Source organism: Pectinophora gossypiella, chromosome 14 (assembly GCF_024362695.1).
Source record: "Pectinophora gossypiella chromosome 14, ilPecGoss1.1, whole genome shotgun sequence".
NCBI classification, from domain to species: domain Eukaryota; kingdom Metazoa; phylum Arthropoda; class Insecta; order Lepidoptera; family Gelechiidae; genus Pectinophora; species Pectinophora gossypiella.
The window spans coordinates 9,982,560-10,003,206 of NC_065417.1; the positions used below are offsets into that span (position 1 = coordinate 9,982,560).

The following is a 20,647-nucleotide window of genomic DNA, read 5'->3' on the forward strand; positions in this document are numbered from 1 at the left end:
ACTTACATTAGGTTTTAGTTAGTCCTAACTATAATACAATATGTCATGTTACTATTTCGTTAACCATATGCAGCGCTCACCCTTATCGACCCTCTTGGGTCGATTAATGCTTTCAAATAGATACCTCTCACACGACGCCTTGAGCCGCAGTTTGCATCCAACTGGGCAATCTCAGGCTTGTTGTCTTCACTTACCAGGTGAAAAAAGCTGACATTTCTTGGATTACTATAGCTTTACGTAGAATAGACATTTCGCAAGTGGTTACTTTGAAAGATGGTGCAGAGTTTGGTTGTGAAGGAAAGCAATTTACAATGGTTATTAAAATTTGACCTTAGGGCTCACAGAAAGCTAGTACGAGCTATTGAGTACATTATAATCATTTATGCTATACTTTTTCTCTCAGGTTATCAATCGCGTTGGAGCTAGTGAACAACCCACCTGTCTTCTTCCTCGACGAGCCGACAAGCGGGCTGGACACCGTGACGACGATGCAGTGTGTGAAACTGCTTCGGCAACTGGCAAGACAGGGACGAACTGTGGTCTGCACTATACACCAGCCCGCGGCCTCGCTGCTCGAGCTGTTTGACCAGGTCAGTCCTTGCAATAGACCTTTTTTTGAAAGGAAACTTGAAGGAAAGAAAGAGGGAATCTTCTTTTCTCGTGTGGATTGTGAGGTCAATAAGCGACCTCATTAACTCTGGTGTCAGAGTTATTAGTGGGGTGTTAAAAAGGCCACATCAAAGAAATTCATCTAAAAAAAAAAATATTGCTATTTGACATTTGTTTGCATTGCGCACTTACTTTTATATGCGCAAATGTCAAATTGCAATATCGCTTTTTAGATGAATTGCTTCGATGTGGCCTTTTTAACCCTCCTGTACTCGGTAGAGATCAGATTACTAAGTATAGTATAGGAACTATAATACCAGTTTCACACCGATACTCTACATCTTTTTTTACTTCTTTGAGAGTAAAAATTCTGGTTACTAGTAGATTGTTGCAGTAAAGTACAAGGCCAGAAATTTCCACTTGATCAAGCGCAGTGAAGCCCTACCTATTATACAGTAAAGTTTGTCTGCTTCAAGGGTTAAGTCTTTTAAGGTTAAATTTTGAAAAAACACATTCTATGCGGAAATAAAAAATATTCTTGGTGATTATAATGTCAAAATGTCGTTTTTTGGCAGTGATTTAATCGCAAACAAAAAAAAACAACTAAAAATACTTTTGTCTCTTTTAATTACTTTGCCCAGTCCGGGTCCAACTGGACTGGTAATGTTACCAACATTTTACCATGTTGAACGCAATAAATAATTATGATTATGAAACTACCCTATTGTAAGGGTAGGGGGGTAAAAAACGCCACATGACATTTGTTTGCATTGCGCATTTATTACTTTTATATGCGCAAATATCAAATGGCAATATTTCTTTTTTAGATGAATTATTTCGATGTGGCCTTTTTAACCCCCTAGTTTCCAGCTAGTCAAATCAGTTACTTTTTATTAAACGTCAAAACACGATTTTACTATGGAATTTGTGTGAAAAAGTAATCTGTGACATCATAGGAAAACGTGATAAAATGTCGCACTTATTATTACATTTTTCTTTATTAAAATTCATAAATAAGTTAAACAGAAAAAAATCGTTTTTTGTCACCTTTAGATCTGTCTTTATTTAGTAATCAGAATTTCATAATTTATCTTTGAGCTAGGAAACTACCCAATTGCAATTTGTCGATTGTCATGTCAATCATGGTTGTTCAATTAATGGGCCCGAGGCGAGGGAAATGTAATATTAATAGCGACAATAAATTGTTAGTTATTAGTATTATCAAGAAATAGATAAAACGGGAATAAATCTTCCCGAGGCAAGTCACTGCGAATTTTTACTTAAGTAGTGATAATATATTTCAAAATTTGATGACAGTAATGAAGGAGTATTTATAAATAAAAGTGCATTTTATTACTGCAAATAATTTTGAGAGTGATTGGATCTTTACATTGTACTGGCTGAATCTATCTAAAAATATTATGGAATTAAAAAAGAATACATTTCTTTTTAACATTTAATTTATTAAAAGGCGATTCGAAATACTTTTTTTGAAAGTTCAGTGCCAGTGTTCTTTTTTAAAAGTCATTGAAACTTATTTTTAATGCTAGAGGTTTTATTTTGTAATTACTTACTTAAAAACTTTTTCGGTAACATATTTTGCCTGACAAAGTGACCGGTTATTATGCTTTCAAAACTGTAAAATGTTAATATAAAATTTAACATTATGCCTGTATTCCCGAAGTGGTAGGCAGAGGTGTATTATATACGTCCACTCCTCGTCAGCTATGTTATAGTCCCATGTAATAGGTCACAAAAACTCAAAAACAAAAACCTACAATGTAGTGGTTCTTTTTAATTTTCCTCAAACCCTTATATAAAATGAGGGATTTGTTCGCAAGTATAAGTATTATAATATTATTTTAGAGTGCCACTTACATTACGCACTTACGCGCTTTTTGTCGTCGGCCGCGTTGAGTACTTTTTTATTGCTTTTGTTTAAAACGTTTTGTTCTTTTATTTTTACTAGCTTTTGCCCGCGGCTTCGCTCGCGTTTAATTCGGGGTAACATGGTTCCCCTTTTCTAATGTACCAATTTTTAGCTTCCTACTATGAAAACTGCAAAAGTCCCATATAAAATTTCACCCTCTCCTTGAAGGGGTTGGGGGCAGATTTCAAAAAAAAAATGATGCATGATTTTTTTGTTAGTCGCAAATAGTTCGCACACCAATTTTTAGCTTTCTACCTTGAAAATTGCGGAATGCTCCGTACAAACTTCCACCCCCCATTTTAGGGAAGTGGGGGGTTAGAAGGAGACAAAAAGTAGCCTATGTCACTCTATCCCTTCATTATTTTTTTTTTATTTTATTTATTTCAAAAATTAAGTACAAACAGTGATTAAACTAACTAGCATCGTTAAACCATGGTTTGTGTCGATGCTAGGTATCTACGATGTCCGTCTTACATTATACATAGATAAGTAGGTAACAAAAACTTGTGGGTAAGCAAAAGGTAAACAAACATTTTGTGCAGTTCGTGTCTCGGCTACGCATCGCAGAGCGCAAGCAAGTGATATGATAACTACAGTTATAATTCATCTATATCCACTTAAAAAATCACGTCAAATCGTAGCTCCATTTTGCCGTGAAAGACGGGCAAACAAACAGACAGACACACACATACATTTTTCCATTTATAATGTTGTATGGTTTTAAAACCTGATTATATTTCTTTGTCCCTAAATGTCAGTGCGTTTGAGAATCACTAAAATAGACTTGTTATTCTACATTTTAAAAGCGGCTGTAATCTTTGTTTTTCTATTAATGCCTTAATGTTTATACTTAGTTTACTTTACTAATTCTAATATCCTAGAATCGAGCGCTATTTGGAAGGAAAAGTTGGTATACTATAAAACTTAGTATAACGTCTGAAGTTGTGACACTTCAGAATTTTTAACTATCAGAGTATTGTTGTAACCATACAACGTCCTTACCAGGTACATATGTACAAATCAATACCTTATTAATTTATAGTAATATAAACGAATAAAATAAAAATGGCTAAGTATACGTGTTTGATTAAAACTACGACACTGTTTTTACCCGGTTGCGGCGAAGCAAAAAGGATGTATGTATGTGTGTATACACGTTTTTTCCAACCTAACTTGCTAATGCCAATCTGTGCTACGAGTTTGTTTACCGAACGATCTTGTTTACCTTTTTGCCTTTTAGAGCTTCATTTTTTCGTAGTCGGGTTTTAGTTTTTAAACTTATTTTTTTACCTATTGTTAGATAGACAGGCAGGGTTGCCAATTCATCGTCTAATTAACCAAACAAACTGCAAACTGTATCATATGAATTATGAACTTAATAGCCGGACAGACCAGTCATTTTAGGCGGACATTTGGGCAAAAAAGCCTGACACCTTTAAATGATTTTAACGATTTTATATTTTAGTATCAGGGATACGGTAAAAAAATAAAAGCCAGGCTTAATATCATAAGTACGTAAATAAAAAAAAAATAAAAAAAAATCGAATCTTCTTTTTTATAATTAGCTATTAACGCTCGCTAGACCGACCACGTGGCTGGTCGCATGTAGAAAGCTTAAAAATAAGCCGGTCAAGTCGTACAGTTTAATTTGATCTAACACGCCTTCAAATCCCTAATTTTGTCCGGCTTTAACCGAATGCCTGGCAACACTAACTGTGCAAAGCAACCTTCATAAACGGATACAATATATTTTCAATACAAAATACTTACTAATAAACCCAAGAAAATCTAATCAAACGTCTATTAAGTATTTACAAACATGGTAATCGTGAGAATAGCTCTGTGCATATAGTTTATGTAATTTATGCATCAGCTGTAGTTAATAACACATTATCATAGGCAATTTATATAAGCGTTGTACAATAATACCATATTATTACGTTCACACTACCATATATCACTGATTCATTAGAAACTGTAAAGATTGAGCACCTCCGGGAGTTATCAATTAATTTATAAGTTTTATTCTTCGACAATAAATATGTAATTATGTTATAATAGTAATATGTATTATTGAATAAATAAATAATAATATTAATTAAAAAAAATAGAATATATTGAAGTAAAGAGAGGAAGGGTTAGACCTAGGAGAACATTCATGAAATAAATAAAAGAGAAGGTGCAGGTCGTGTTGTATCAGGAGGTGAAGGATGTGGCGGAGAGAAAAGAGCGCAGCTGCTGAAAATGAGAGAAAGAGAGAGAGAAAGATATAGGTTATCGAATACGTAGTACGATTTTGTCCGTTTGACGATTTCAATTATAAGTATAGTTGCATAAACTTTTTCTAACTTGTGGGCTGTAAGGTGGATGACCAATCGCAGTAACCCCGGTGTCTTGAGTTATTATTAGGCCGCCAAGGGCTCATGTGATGACTACGTACTTACATCCGGAAACAACGGTTTAATGTGTCTTCCAGATTATAAATGGTTGCCTGGAAGAAATCGCTTTAAGCGATAAAGCCGCCATTTGCCATGTTTAATTTGTATTTATTTGAGTGCAATAGAGTGTATTTGTATAGGTCCCCCTATTTTTCCTTTAAAAAGTAGCATGGATAATGCGTCGCTCTTAAATTAATGATGATGAGCTACTTAAATAGGTAGCTAGATAGAAGATGGATGAAAGAAACTGCTACCTATACAACACTTTCCGATTATTATGAGGAATTGAAATAGAAACGCTTCTGTTTTAAAAGAAAGTTCTAGATCTAACGCTGTTAATTTAAGTCTTCTGTGGCCTATCGTTATTACGAAAACCTTTTGACTTCAAACGACAATAGCCGGAACTGATTTAATTCAGTGAGTCGTTCGTAAATAGTGGCTTGGAACAAAAAAGATACCTGACTGGAATCTGGGGCACGGGAGTGCCCCCGCCAAGACGAGCAAAGCGAAGCGCACGGGCAGGGCACTACCTACCTTTTCTCGAAACATTTCGTCGATTTTTTGAACCCTCATAACTCAGGTTTGGATTACACCGGACAAACCAAATTCCCAGGATATGTTGTCAGCAGTGGACTTATTAAACTAATAAAGTTTCAAATGCACAGCTATTATATTTTAGATTTGACACGCACTGACTCACTAACTATCATCATAATTATAAGATACTTCCAGATGTCTTAGAATGTGACATTGCAGTTTTGAATTAACATCATTCCGATTTATAATAATAACTCTTTTTTATTCATTTAGCCACTTTACTTATTCAGCGATGAAATATTAATTTCAGTTCTATCTGCCTTCTTTATTAACCATACAGATCGCGTTTGCGTAAACATCAATTACTGAAGGTAATTGATACTGATCGGTCGATTAAACTACACTTACAACACATACAAGACTTATTGTTTCACGCCCTATTGCTTATAAATTCTAAACAATATTGTCTTATAGACGAGCAAATAATTTAAAAGGCGTTGTTGTTTATTTCAGAAAAAGGAAGCCTAAGCCTAGCCTTAAGGTTGCCTACTTGATTATGTTCATTTATTTTTAATATTTTCATATGTATTGTATACATAAGATCAATGACATAAAGCTTTAATTCAGGGCAATCGTGCACGTCACATTTGATTCAAAGACTTAAGATAGATAATATGATAAACCGTAGCTAGTTAGTAGTAGTTTTTGACGAAGCCTGTGGTGGATTTAATTATGTATTTTTTCAAGAAATAAATGAAACTCGATAGGAACCGTAGCTAAAATGAAAGTATCACTTTTTTGAAGCTGGGAGCTTTGCGAATGTTATGTCGTGCATTGTGTTCACTAACACAGTTGGGTTCGACCATAACGGCTATTCGGCTCACCACCAATCACGTTGGTCCAATGGAAAGCTCGGTGAGGTGTGGGTACTTAGTTCATCTTGCGATGGATGTACTAATACCAATTGGGATGTCGTCGTGAGCTTATGTTATGTTTGTGAGCTCTGCTACCAATAAGATTTATTGTGATCGACCTTGAAACCCATCGGCTGTACATACAATCGTCTATCTTGCCAATAACATAATCGATTTTACGATAGGTATGCCTGAGAAGATATATAAGTATCTGAACGCGTCTTCTTTTTACTCTCTCAATAAATTAAATATCCCTAAGCAAGCAAACATTCAGCGATTATACGGAGGTCAAAACAATAATGGTGTTTGAGTACAATAGAATAAAAAGGTTAAATCCATGGTAAGTATCATAATTATAAATACTTACGTAAATGTCTTTGAAACAATAAAACGCTCAAGCACGCGAAAACACGCTATCTACCGTCATTGAAGGTATTGATACTTTTTAGGAAAACAATATTCCGGCCAAATAGTTAATGGCATATCTGCAATAAGTAACGTCAAAAAAAGTAAAACTTTATCTAAAATGTACAAATTGTATACCTACTTACTGAAAAAATAAGGGTTAGTAATATGGTGTTCAGATGGACTTTGATTCAATTTGCCTAATCAATTGTCTTACATTCATCAGACAAGGCAAGAGCGACGTAATTATTTTAATAGTGACGTGGTGTGCGGTTAACATTGGTCCTATAAAAAACCACAAACCAATACCTAAAAGGAAAAATTGATTATTCACGAACTTCTTCATCTTATCGAGCGGATACGTCTAGAGAAGGATTTTTAATTTAGGGACTTGGTCACAAGACCTAGATCTCGCAAACTCGCAGAGGCCATTCATACTGCGTCAACTTGAGCCCTTTCTCTCAAATTATAAAAATCCCTCGTGTAGTAGACCAATAATCGACCCCATCAAACCTGGTGTCGTGAGGGTTACCATTGAGCCGCCAAAGGTCCCTGACATGGCTCATATAACTAAATACTTATAACCGTGGGATTTAGAACCTGTAGAAAGGTCTTTGAAAAGGTATTTTTCTCCTTTTCTTTCTTTCTTCTTCCTCTTTTCTTTTTTTCGTCTTTGAAAAAATAAACGTGAAATTATTGACTAGATATGGATTGACATATCCGGGTTCAAAACATCGATTTGAAATGATAATTTCGTAATTAGCACGTACTTGAACAAAACATTAACACAAGGATGTTACCTACTTTATTTAAAAATAAAATATTGTAAAGTTATTTATTATGATTATTTCTTGAGTTACACGTGTTGTGAGTTTGATTTTTTGTAATCGTGAAAATTAGAGGAATTTATTTAACTTGTACCCGGCCTAAGGGTGATTTTCGAAAATGATACCTACTATTTAGTACCTACAGTAAATGAATCGTGTCTTTGTTTGGCGTGACGTATTGTAGATTTGCCGCAGATGGCATTAACTACTTGACCGGAGAAATGGGGAGCACTGAGGGCCCTCATCTGGACTACAGGCATGGAGGATACCCGTAGGTTACTTTATAGATAAAGAGACAGTTTGAGTACTTATGGGAGTTAGAAAAATAGGACACTGAAAAGACGAGGACACCGCTTAGTGTTAGTTTAGAAAAAGCCTTTGCCTGTAGTATACTTTTTTGACCACCAGATTCCTTGTTTGAAAATGATTCAAGAAAATTGTATTTTTTTTTCAGGTGTACGTGATAGCAGACGGGCGCTGTATCTTCCAAGGAGACACGACGGCAATGGTTCCGTACCTACAGAGCGTAGGTCTACCTTGCCCACGTCATCACAATCCAGCTGACTTCAGTAAGTGCCTACGCTTATAGTTAAGTTTACAACATAAGCTCATGACTTTATCCCAATAGGAAAGTCAGAGGAACATCCACCGCAAGATTAACCAAGTGATAGGTGGTGGTGTCTTAAGTTTCATCATCATTAATTTAAGAGCCACGCTCTTTTCAGTGTAGCACTGTCCATGCTACTTTTTTAGGGAAAATAAGGCAGTGGTTTCACTTTTGCCTTCCGCCCCGCAGTACTCTGACTGACGCGAGTAGGATGGCGCCCAGAGTAGTCTATTTCCAAGCCGTACTAGGACTCCTGTCCTCCGCCTCTGAATAGTGCTGACAGTTACTGCTGCTGACTGTCAGGTTCCAGGTTTCAGTCCCGGTGGCTTGCCCCTTCCGTCCTGCATTGCCGTACAGATGTAGTGCCTCTGCAACCGTTGAGGTCTTCACCCGTATCACTGGGCAAGGGTTCTTCGTTATACCTCATAGGTCTTAAGTTTATGTGTTCAAAAATGGCTACAATGCATCCATCCGTTAATTAATATACTTGAATATAGACTATATCGCGACCTATTAAAACATATTTAGTATTGCACATAATTTTCTAAAGCAGTTTTGTTATCTATGTGAATTTCAAGGCTATATTTGATTATACAAATCAACCAGAAACTTCTGGTTGGTAAACAAGCATAATTAGTTCCATTACCAAAGTGTTTTTCCATAAAAAATACAAAAGGCCGCTTGTTCACTGAAACATGTATGACGTCAGTCCTTTCGCAATTTGATACAGTAATTGTTTGACCGAGCAATTCCATTTATTCTCTAATAGGATGGGTCACTTATGGAGTAGATGAGTGCTACTGATGGAATAGTTAGTATTAGGTAACGTAGTTATGAGTCTATAATAAGCATAGAAGAGCAAAATAAGCTAATCAAAATCACTATTGCCATAGAATAAATAGTAATACTTTCTATATACACAGGAGTATCACACAGTTGGCTCGACTACTACAGATCGTGATACGACTCATTATCTATCACGTTGGTCTAACAGAAAACTCAGATGGAGCGTGGTTACTCAGTTCAACTTACAAAAGTTACAAAATTCTAACTTACAAAATTCAATTCAAATTCAAAAATAAATTAAATTCATCGTTTTTAGGGTTATGCATACATTTTTACAATAAAATACCGGACAGTATTTTGAATTTGTCATAAAATAAATTTAAAGCTCATCTGAAGCTTATTTATGTAAAAAGTAAAAAAAGCTTATTATAAGATTAATAAAAAAAAGTAAGTAAGAGATAAAAATGTCTGGTATAAAATGTGTTTTTCTAGTTATTAAATAACTTGTAATGTATACTTACATTGATTTAAAAGATGTGTTGCTGTTGCAGTTTCTTGTCATTTCTTCTCCTCAGCCATAATACCTTGCGAAATGACGTAGATTCAAAAATGTTAAATTGACCTTCAACAAGTCTCCGTAGATTAGTTTTCAATCGAATGCCGGCATACGTCCCACACACAGATGCGCGTACGATAACGCCAATATGTAGTGTCTGTGTAAAACGAGGTGTTTTGTTTGAAGAGTCCGGGGAATGCTTATGGTAATACAGAAATCACTTTTGATGACTGAGGTAATGAGAATGTCGCGTGACTACATCACTAATCTTAATACCCAGTTGGTCATATTAGCTCATAAGTGGATTATGTGTACAAACAAAGCTATTTAGCAAGTAAACTTACAATGTAAACAAATGATTTAAAAACGTATTATCATTCTGTTTTGGCAGTTTGTGCGCATTCTTTGCGATTTTTAAATACCTAATTGATTAGATATTAACATAAAAAAATAAAAGTTTAAAAACTAAAACCCGACTACAGAAAAGGATAAAACAAGAAAATATTTCTTTGAAATTCTTCCGAAGAGTGATGTTTAGGAGATAGTTGTGGTCGTATGCCGTAGTAAGTAAACTCTTAGGACAGATCTTAGATTGGCCAACATACTCGGAAGAATTTTAGAGAAATATTTTCTTGTTTCATACTTTTTCCGTAGTCGGGTTTTAGTTTTTGAACTTTTATTATTGTTTATATTATTTTGGGGTCTTATTTATTAAAATAAGGTGCTCCCATTATGTGTATTTGAAATGTGCAAATTAAGTCCTTTCATTTAATAAATACCATTGGAAAAAACATTATAGAGGGAACCACATTGAATTATGACATTGCTAAATTGTGACTGGTGGTGTAGACGTTAGGTGGTAACAGGCGTGCATACACACATACATACATATAGGTACATACATTTATACATAGCGGTCACATAACCCTCCTTTTTTGCTTCGCCGCAGTCGGGTAATAAAACGTCATTTATGATAACAGTGATCTCCAACATTGTTATTGAATTGATAAATAAGACAATCTGTTTATCATTATCAATTAGCACACAAACAATCTATACGATTTTGGCCAATTAATTTTGCGTTTTAAAAATAAATATGACTGAGTTGAGGGCATAACTGCCTTAGTGCATATTTTAGGCGCAAACCTATATACATCCTCATTTCCTTGTTCTAAAAGTAGTAGTTAGCTGGTTACCTAATTCCAAAAATGACATTATTGTTAATTTTGAAGGTTTTGATCCAAGTTCTATTCCTCATCTTTTCCAGTAATCGAGCTGACAGAAAACCCAAACAGCATAGACATCCTCTGCGAAGAGATACTCAACGGGAAATTGTACAAATCAGCTAAACTGGAGAACACACCAAATGAACCGATGAACAGTATGGCACTGAAGATATGCTACCAGAACGAGGAAAACAACGAAACGGAGATAATGCTTTCAAACGAGAAGTGTGTGTATAAGGTCCCACAGTACAACGAGACGGACTCCAGTTCTATATCCAGCCAGGAATCGCAGACGATAAACTCTTCGTTGGCGTGGATGAAGGTACAGAAATCACAAAACTCCTGCGGGTACCCCACGACGTATTGCGAGCAGTTTCGGATATTGCTATGCAGAATGTTGAAACAAATATTCAGAAATAGACAAGGTCAGTATAACAACGAATTTAAGGACATCACAAATTACGCGCAATTTATCCAACTTATCTCTACTTAGTACTCTGAGCTGATAGATTTGGTCAGTTTTAAATGCGCATTTTCTGAATGGCTAATAACTACACCTTCAGATTGGAATATTAGTCTGTGCTGCATATAAAGTTAGTATTTGTACCTAATTTTAACGACTCGATTCTGTACTTGTGAAGTAATGAATACAGAATAACAAGTATGTATTACCTAGTATCGTATGCAGGAGTCAAGATGGAAATTATAGAAACAGTTCCTTATCGTATTATCATGTTTTAATATATTATTGATCAGGCTATCGAACCTTATTCAGAACTACTTTATAGTAGCACTTTCCTTTTATGGAAGTCGAAAGCAGAAGAGGTTCAAGATCTTATCCGAGTGACGTTTCCGTAATGTAAATTATTACGTACTAAAGTAAATGCGTCTTTAATGTTACCTTTCAACAAGTAAGATAGTTATCTTCAAAAGTCAACGCTGTACTTTTTTTGTCCAGCAATTTTTTGGTCACAACCTTTAAAAAAGTAATTTAAGTCAAAGTCATGATTATGCAGTATTGTTCAGAAGGGTTAGTTACCTTTGACTTTCAAACTATGATCAATTATTTTTAAAGTAACTATCTATACGTATATTTTTACAATTCAAAACGGTATAGGTATTTATTTTTATCTGAAGCTATAGAATATTGATGAATATTATGAATACTATTTTGTAGTTAATTTTAATCTTATATTTGATAATCTAAAACCCTAACAATAGTATTGTTAATTAAATCAAGTAGTTACTATTGTTATTGATACTTGAAGTTTTATGTACCTACTTAAACTATTTTTGCATGGCTTGTAAGTGTTTATTTTGCAAAATAAATGATTTGATTTGAGAAAATGCGCATAAATTCAATTGAAAATAAATACATGTTAAAGAAAAGATTCAAGTTTTGCTTTTGACTGAGAAATTTAATATATTCGGACGTTTCCAGAATAACAGAACCAATAAATTATCCTCAGTCAGTGTTTTTTTTTCCAGCCTCTTTCTACTGTACCTATGGGAGATTCGTAGCTTAATTTCTACCTCCTTTTAATTTCCAGGTCTATGGATCCAGACAATACATCACATAATGTGCGGCGTCCTGATCGGCATCTGTTTCTTCAACATGGCTAACGACGGCACGCAGATGTTCAACCATCTCAAGATGTGCGTCGGACTCGTCATTTTCTTCGCTTACACCCAAATCATGGTCCCAGTGCTAGTTTGTGAGTATTCATAATGTTTTCTTCTTCTTATGATCTTGATTTTTGATAAATTCCAGTAGACTAGTGAATAACATCCCATCTAGTCTCGTGGGGCAACACTTTGTACAACAAACATTTTAAATGCGAATAAGTAGGTACAGTTTCTGTTTAACAGTGTTTTAACATTTCTCGTCAGTTTATTTATTTAAAATACATGTTGAGAAGAAGACGTCAAAGTTTAGCAATGGTCGTTATTGAGAAATTTCTGAGAGCTAAAACTTTTCTCAAGGGCTCTTAAGCGCTTCGAATTTCGAAAACGTAAGCACCTTAACCCAAAAATGTACTCAATGACCATTGACTGACTAACAAATCAGCTTTATCCTTCCTTGACTTATGTTACAAGTTGCACAACTCGAATGTCTTCTACTAAGTAAACAAGTACATAATTATTATAGATTTGTGGTGTATTGTGTAGGTAGAGTAGCTAACTGGACAGGGCTTAACACCAAGGCCTAACTTCAAATTAGTTACTCCCCTCAATTCTGCATATTACATAATTAGTTATGTATTTGTTTTTGGCCGACAAAAGGGCCTGACATCCTTACAAATGCGGCACAAGATTGCCAGCTATTGGCTACATCTGAAGAACGTGTGTAGACCTTTCCATTCTCGATATGCCAATGCATATCGTCGTTGCCAATTTAAAATCTATTATGTGCAATCGGGTCAATTTTACAGAAATTAAAAAAAACTTCCGCCTGAAAACTTTTTGTATGACTGTGTGTCAAAAATATTAAAAGATAATTGATGTTTATGTATAAGACTTTGTACTGAGCAAAATACTATTCGATCCTGACAAAAAAGAAGTTTGGTGAGAGCGACACATAAGAGCTTGTGTCTTGTGCCTTGACACTATAAATCATCTGTAAAAGATGGATAGGTCCTGGAAACTATCACTGCATTTTTTTAAGCATAATTGTAGTATATCATTTTATTTTATTAATTTCAGACCCTCAAGAAGTAAAACTCGTGAAGAAGGAGCATTTCAACCGATGGTACAGTCTGACACCTTACTACGCGGCACTGACCGTGTCAAAATTACCAGTGCAAGTGGCTTTAAACATCATCTTCTGCACCATCGTGTATTTCATGGTCGGAGTCCCGTTCCAAGTGGCCAGATTTACTGCCTTCTGCCTCATCGGGAACATTGTTTCGCTGGTCTCTGAAGGCTTTGGATTGGCTATTGGATCCGTTTTCAGTGTTAGAGTGAGTATTTTATGCCTTGAATGCAATACTATTCAAATATTTGTTATTATCTGTCGAAATAATTGAATAACTATTAAAGCTTTGGGTTGAGGTTAAATTGTACTAAAATGAATTATTGTTGTTTTTCCATCATCTGGAAGAAAGAACATCAATTGATATTCCAGTTTATAGTTCAAAGTTTCTTCGAAGTTTCTAACATATTTGGTTTGTCCTTCCAGAATGGCTGTGCAATTGGTCCAGCGGCAATAGCGCCGTTCCTCGGCTTGGCCATCTACGGGTTCGACTTTGCGCACCGCATCCCTCTCATGATGAACATCCTCATGAAAACCTCCTTCATCCGCTGTGGAGTCGTCGCTATGGTCTTAACTATCTTTGGCTTCGGGCGAATGCCTCTCGAATGTAAAGACGTCTACTGCCATTTTGCTAAACCTGACGTCCTATTAAAATACTTAGACATCGAAAAGAGCTCTGTCTGGTTAGAAATCATCACTATGTTAGGCATCATGTTCGTGTTCAGATCTCTCTGCTATATCGGACTAAGATGGCGATTCGCTACGTGATCGGATCATGACATGTCCTAACTAGGTTTAATATCATGTGATATTGTCTTTAAGTGCTTTATTTTGTTAGGTGCTCAGCCAGTACAAAACGATGGCATGTGATAAGTAAGTATACATTCGTTTGGTCGAAATAGTGATATATTATTTGGTAATTTATTTATAGCTGGTTTGAAAAATAATATTTCTAAGGGGCCATTGTTTTTTTTGTAGTTTTCTTTTGTTTAGTATTTTTTTCTGTGAACCGGCTTTATTCGAATTTTGGTTAATTTTACTATATATTTTTAATCTAAAATATAGTATAGTATACTCGAAATTCCTGATTTTATCGAATAGTATGGACTTCGTCCAGCCAAAGATATACCTATTTCATTTACATTGTATCTGAATATTGCGACTGATACCTATAAAAAATAATTGTAGTATTTTATTTCATAAACTTAATTAATGTAATATATTTAAATATAACTTGCCTTTATTGTTGTCATGTAGCGTAAAATTTTGAAATTTGTTCGAGTTCGCGGGTTCGATGCAAAGAAGTTTAAAAGAATTGAGATATTATACCTATAAACAATTTAGGCTTTAAGTAATGAAACTATAGGTATCTTTGTTATACTTACTATTGGTGTACCTACAGTAGTAGGTAATAGGTGGTTCCAAAGGGAAAATTATTAGTCGTAAGACTTAATAAAAAGCTGTGCCTATCAATGCCTCTCTAAATGCAGTGCCTTTCAATGCCGGATACAATTTAATACATTATTGTTTTAGTATGAAGAGTAATAAGATACCTTCATACATTGGGTAGCTATATATGCTGGCCCAGTATTTTTTTTATACTTAAATATAGATTTATTAAGCGGCTGAAGTTCTTCATGCGTAATGAAAACTGTTTGATCGAAAGAGACGAATATTCCCATGATGCATTTGAGTCCGATAGTTAATGAAAGAGAGAGATAGTAAATGATTTGATCTGATGCGGATATTCGTTTCCTTTACCAGAGTATAATAATATAAATTGTTTGTCAATTTTACTTTGTATAGTAAAATCAAACGGTTTTAAAGTGTTGTTGTAAGTGTCTACAACATAATGTAGGTATATTAATATTTAGATGTTTATTATTTTGTACTTTTCTAATATCAAGGATATGAGTAAATATACTTAATTATAAATTATAAATATTTGTTTAATTTCAACTTCACAAGTTTAAAAATAAAGGATACATAGTATTAGTGGAAAAAGTAATTTTTACAGTTCAAAGTAAGTTCATAAAACATACCTTTAGGTAAAAAAGGTACCTATTTTGGTAAAACTTATATTACTGTTTACATACCGAAAAATATTCACTAAATGCTATATTCCATTCATAAAATAAATGAATAACGCTGCCAATAATGGCTTATCTGTTTCCACTGTTGCTAAATTATATTCAACAAAAATAAGTATTTAAATACCTACTCTATTTCTTTCCATGTCCCTTGTCTCGTTTCTTCTTAATATGTTTGGGTGTCTTAGTTTTCCTCCTTTCTGCCTGTTCTTCTTTAACTGCCTTCTTCCTCGCTTTCTTAGTCTCCGCATCTTCATTCCTTGGACGAGCGGCATTCTTAAACTTGGTTCCTGGAAAATTTGGGTGAATTGAAATATTATTATGAAATTCTCTATAAGTCTTATGAAATAAGAAAAAATGTAAGTTGTCTTCTAATTATTTGTGGCTTTTCTTGTGGAGTTTATGTATATAAAACTCACCTTTATCTCCATTCTCATCATCATCATCCGACCCCTCAGAACCACTGCATATTTCATCTTCCTGAAGTATGCCTGGTTTGTCAGCTGTGCCAGTTAGATCCTCGTTGAAACCAGCTATCTTCTTATACATCAAGTCACCTGTTTCTCCTTGTTTTGCTTTGTTGATATCGCGTTCATAGTTTATCACCTGAAAATTATAAGGTTTTCAGCTTTATTATAATTATATTATGCAACTTGTAAGTAGCCAAATTTTAAAGACCATTGCAAGCACTTCCTAGTTTATCCGCAACTCAGAGATCAACAAACACCTAGAACTGCCATCAACTGGAGAAAAAATTTAAAAGCACAACAAAAGGCATATTATGGAACAGTTGACCAACCATCCAAACCCTTTAGCAACCATGCTGTTGGAAACCAGCAACAGAGTGAAGAGGGTCAAGAGAATAGATGTCCTTGGGCAGTAATAATTATGGAAGACGTTGTTGGAAGATGAGTATCATTGGTTGTTTTACTTCTAGCAAATGAATAATAATGTATGAAATCTGATTAAACTTACAACTGATTGCAGATAAAAGAAACAGAAAAAATATATAATTATATTAGTGGAAATAAATTTTTAGGTAGCCAAATAAATTTTCGATGTGGAAGCCTAATAATATAAAACAAGAGAAATATTTATGTGTTTGTAGTCATTACACAAGTCATGTCAGGGGTCTTTGACAGATCAATAATAACCCTAACACCAGGGTTGATGGGGTTGGTTGGTATTCCACCTCACAACCCACACAATAAGAAGAAAGAGAAATATTAGTAAAACAATAAATGGAACAAAAGTTATTTTCTTTTAGATCAGCATAATAATAATAATAAAAGTTTATTCAGGTAAAATCTACGACACACATATACATTTACAACATTAAAATATACACACATTGACATTAATGTTCTAAAGGCACATATTGAATTAATGAGTATCTACAGTATAGAACTGCAAATCTTCATTCTTACTGTAGTTGGATGTAGGTTTGAAAGCCAGCAATTCTACCAGCAATACCATATAACTAGTTACAAAGAAAAAAGGAAGGAATACCAACCTCTGTAAGTCTCTTGGGAATATAAACATTTTTAAAAGCTTCCTCTTCAATCTGCTCCTGTGCTGTCATTTCCTCGAAATTTCTAGAAGCAGCTTTGTCTGACAATTTCTCCAGACATTCTTCAAGATTACTTTCATTTATAGACGAATCTGTGATAAAATCAAACAGCTCTTTTACTGTCAACGTAGCTACTCCTCTTTTCCTGAAGAAATCGGATATATTTGTGCAGTCTTTTCTTAGAAACTCAAAGGCATGTGGGTGATCATGTTCTACAGATTGTGACACATCTATTACAATGACATTGCCTTTGTGGTATAGAAGATTGAACTCTGACAAGTCTGCATGGACAAGTTTACAAATATTGAACATTTTCCACATCATTGTAATGCAGTCTCTATATAATGTTCTGGCTATAGATTGAGATATTTCAACATCTTTAAGTTTAGGAGACGGCCAGCCTTGGTCTCCCATAAATGTCATTACAAGAACATGACTCCGCAAGATGATTGGTTCGGGAACTGGTAGGTTTGCATTATACATTCTCACAAGATTCCTCATCTCCTTCTCCGCCCACGTACGCACCATCTTACGTGGATTGGATCTGCAGTACCCATTCCTAAACCTGTACTCTCCAGAGACATATTTATCTCTGTCTTTGAAGACTAAAATTGATGTCTTGAAAATTTTGACAGCATAGTCCTTTCCATCTTTTGATGTTGCATGGTATACATTGGCTTCTTTACCAGTAGAAATGCAGCCATTAATTTCATTAATGATTCCTCGATTAAGTAGCTTAAATAGGATCATTTTTGTTCGTGGATCCATAACCTGTTCTGCTGTAGCTCGGTCATGTTTATCTTTTATCCTTATCCTGGTAGTATCAGCTTTTCTATCATTTTGATCCATGAACTTCTCAGCATTTTTTGTGTATGAAGGTTCATATTGATCAACATTTATCTTATGCACATATTTTTTGAACAACTTTTCTGATGGTTGGTAAGTGCTGATTTTATTTGAAGGTGTTTGAGAGTTTAGGTTTTCCTTCTTTTTACTCTGTGTTGGGTCATCGGAGTCATAGAAGTAGTCATCAGAATCAAGATCATCGCTGCTGAGGGTCCTGATTGTAGGTTCCTCTGCAAACTAATAAAAGATATTGTCACAATTTGGTTGCACAACATTTGCAATAAAACATAACTATTTATTATATGTATAAATAGTATTTAAAATACTCGAGCTTATACCTCATATATTATTATTGTAAAATCGTATACATAGAAATTAAAGTGTGTTACTACAAGATTGAGGTTACATTTTAAATGTTCGTGTTTCTAAGTTTCATAATGAATATGTTGCAGAGTATTGAAAATTTATTGTAAGCTTTACTTATACGCACTATGTAAGGCAAAGCAATGAAATTAATAGTATTTCACTGTAAAAATATTCCAAAACATTGTTACTTTTTTGCAAATACATTACAGTAAGTAAACACTTACTCGCACAGACTTAACCTTCGTAGATATTTCTTCTTCGTAGTCACTAAACTGTCCCTCACACATTTTGATGACTATAAATTCTCTTAATTGTATTAAAACTTTTCCTTTTATTGTAAATTAAATTAATTTTACACCAAAATACACGCGAAAACACACGTGTTGGTATGTCACTGAAACGTCACTAATGTCAATTTGACATTGATTTTTTTTTTTATAAGGGTTATGGCCTGGAGTTTGACATTGACAGCTGGGAATAAAGTTACCAACTTGCAGAAAATGTTTTGGGCAAAATATTATTATATTGAAACAGAGACAATGAAATTATATTTTATTATTACATATTTTATTCTAATAAAATAACTTTAACTAAGCTTTAAATAATTACGCATTGGTAATTCTTTGTAAAAAAGGTTGTGACTCTTATGACTATAATTTAATAGCAGAGTTCATGTATTTTTTTTTCTTTCTTGGAACGTTTATTGCGGATGAATCATTTTACGATTCTCGTGGGAAAAGCGACCGTTTTTAATTTTGAAGGTTTCACATAATATATACCTATTATAATTTATAAAAAAAGAACCGATTTTTGTGAATCTGGCAACATAGTCCAAATTTTTTTAATTTGGTTTTGCGATTTGAAATCTCGTGTAATTAGCTCATTTAATTAAATGAGGGACTTTTCCGGCTATGATGGTGACAGAACTGGCGAGCAGCACCGTGTGTAATAAATATTACATAAGTATTTATGTATTTACTTTTTACGCGTGTAGCAGTATTTGATATTGTACAATGCGGCTGAACGTTGGCCGCCACATTGTGGAACATGTTGCAATGATAATCTGGATTACTGTACTGTTGACCCACCGAATTAGAAAATAGGGCCTTAAAAACGCTTGCCTTTTATCCAGGAGAGTGGAGTGTTTTACCCGGGTGCTTTCAAGGCCAGAGTGAACAGGCACCTTCTGGGCGAGCTCGCTTCATCTTAGGCCTCGTCAAAGCCTTCGGGCAAGTCTGGGGCCAAGAGCTAATCCATCAAAGATAAAAAAAGAGTGCCCCAGTGGATACATTGAAATAAAAAAAATAAAGAATTAAGTTTGTCCAATTTTGTAGTAGGTTTCCAAATGAACAAACCTAGGCCTGCCTGCAACTTTCTTTTTTGGACTAACAATGTTTTTTTTTCTTTTTTGTGCTGTAATTATAAAATCAATGCCAATGCGCAAATGTATGACTTACAAATGTCCTATTGTTAATGAAATAAGTATTACGAATCAAAAGAGGGGAGGGTTGATTGAGGAATTAGATAATTCAATGTCAATTGATAAAATAATTGGTCGGTGCCTACCTGTTGTTATTTCGATATATTTCATTTGCTGGGTTTAGTATGACTTAATCAATATCCTCTCACGTAAAAATACAGGAAATCACAAATGAACTTGAGTGAAACAAAATAAATAGATAGGTAGGCACCTACTTACTTAACACTTATAACTACAAAATTTTCAATGTGCCTAAGTAATTTTATTTGAAAGCCTCCGTGGTCCAGTGGCGTTGCGGTCACGATCCGAAGGCCCCGGGGTCGAATCCCGGTGGGGATATGTCACAAAATCACTTTATGATCCCTAGTTTGGTTTGAACATTACAGACTGATCACCTGATTGTCCGAAAGTAAGATGATCCGTGCTTCGGAAGGCACGTTAAGCCGTTGGTCCCGGTTACTACTTACTGATGTAAGTACGTAGTCGTTACATGAGCCATGTCAGGGGCTTTGGCGGCTCAATAATAACCCTGACACCAGGGTTGATGAGGTTGGTACTCCACCTCACAACCCACACGATAAGAAGAAGTAATTTTATTACTTTTAAATATAATAGGTACGCATACCTAATAGCTCAGTTGAGAGAACACGCGTGACTTATCGAAAGGTACGTTTTCGAATCTTAGGTCGGGCTTTAAGTCACTGAATT

The 20,647-nt window shown here is 34.7% G+C and overlaps 2 protein-coding genes across 2 annotated transcripts in view; one reads left to right on the plus strand and one right to left on the minus strand.

The window, feature by feature from the left end:
* Positions 1-15,529, plus strand: part of LOC126372856 (ATP-binding cassette subfamily G member 4) — a 71,130-nt gene extending 55,601 nt beyond the window's left edge. The window contains exons 5-10 of the mRNA XM_050018774.1: positions 404-590; positions 8,115-8,229; positions 10,877-11,260; positions 12,386-12,550; positions 13,539-13,795; positions 14,014-15,529. Of these exons, the coding sequence (XP_049874731.1) occupies positions 404-590; positions 8,115-8,229; positions 10,877-11,260; positions 12,386-12,550; positions 13,539-13,795; positions 14,014-14,355 (1,450 nt within the window). The 3' untranslated portion in view covers positions 14,356-15,529. The remainder of the gene's footprint in view (positions 1-403; positions 591-8,114; positions 8,230-10,876; positions 11,261-12,385; positions 12,551-13,538; positions 13,796-14,013) is intronic.
* LOC126372862 (serine/threonine-protein kinase RIO1) lies at positions 15,516-18,854 on the minus strand. Its single transcript, XM_050018780.1, has 4 exons — positions 18,684-18,854; positions 17,191-18,330; positions 16,097-16,283; positions 15,516-15,967 (listed from the first exon to the last, which is right to left on the minus strand). The coding sequence occupies exons 1-4, from the start codon at positions 18,744-18,746 to the stop codon at positions 15,810-15,812; spliced, it is 1,548 nt and encodes a 515-aa protein (XP_049874737.1). The 5' UTR covers positions 18,747-18,854; the 3' UTR covers positions 15,516-15,809.
* Positions 18,855-20,647: the final 1,793 nt, after the last annotated feature.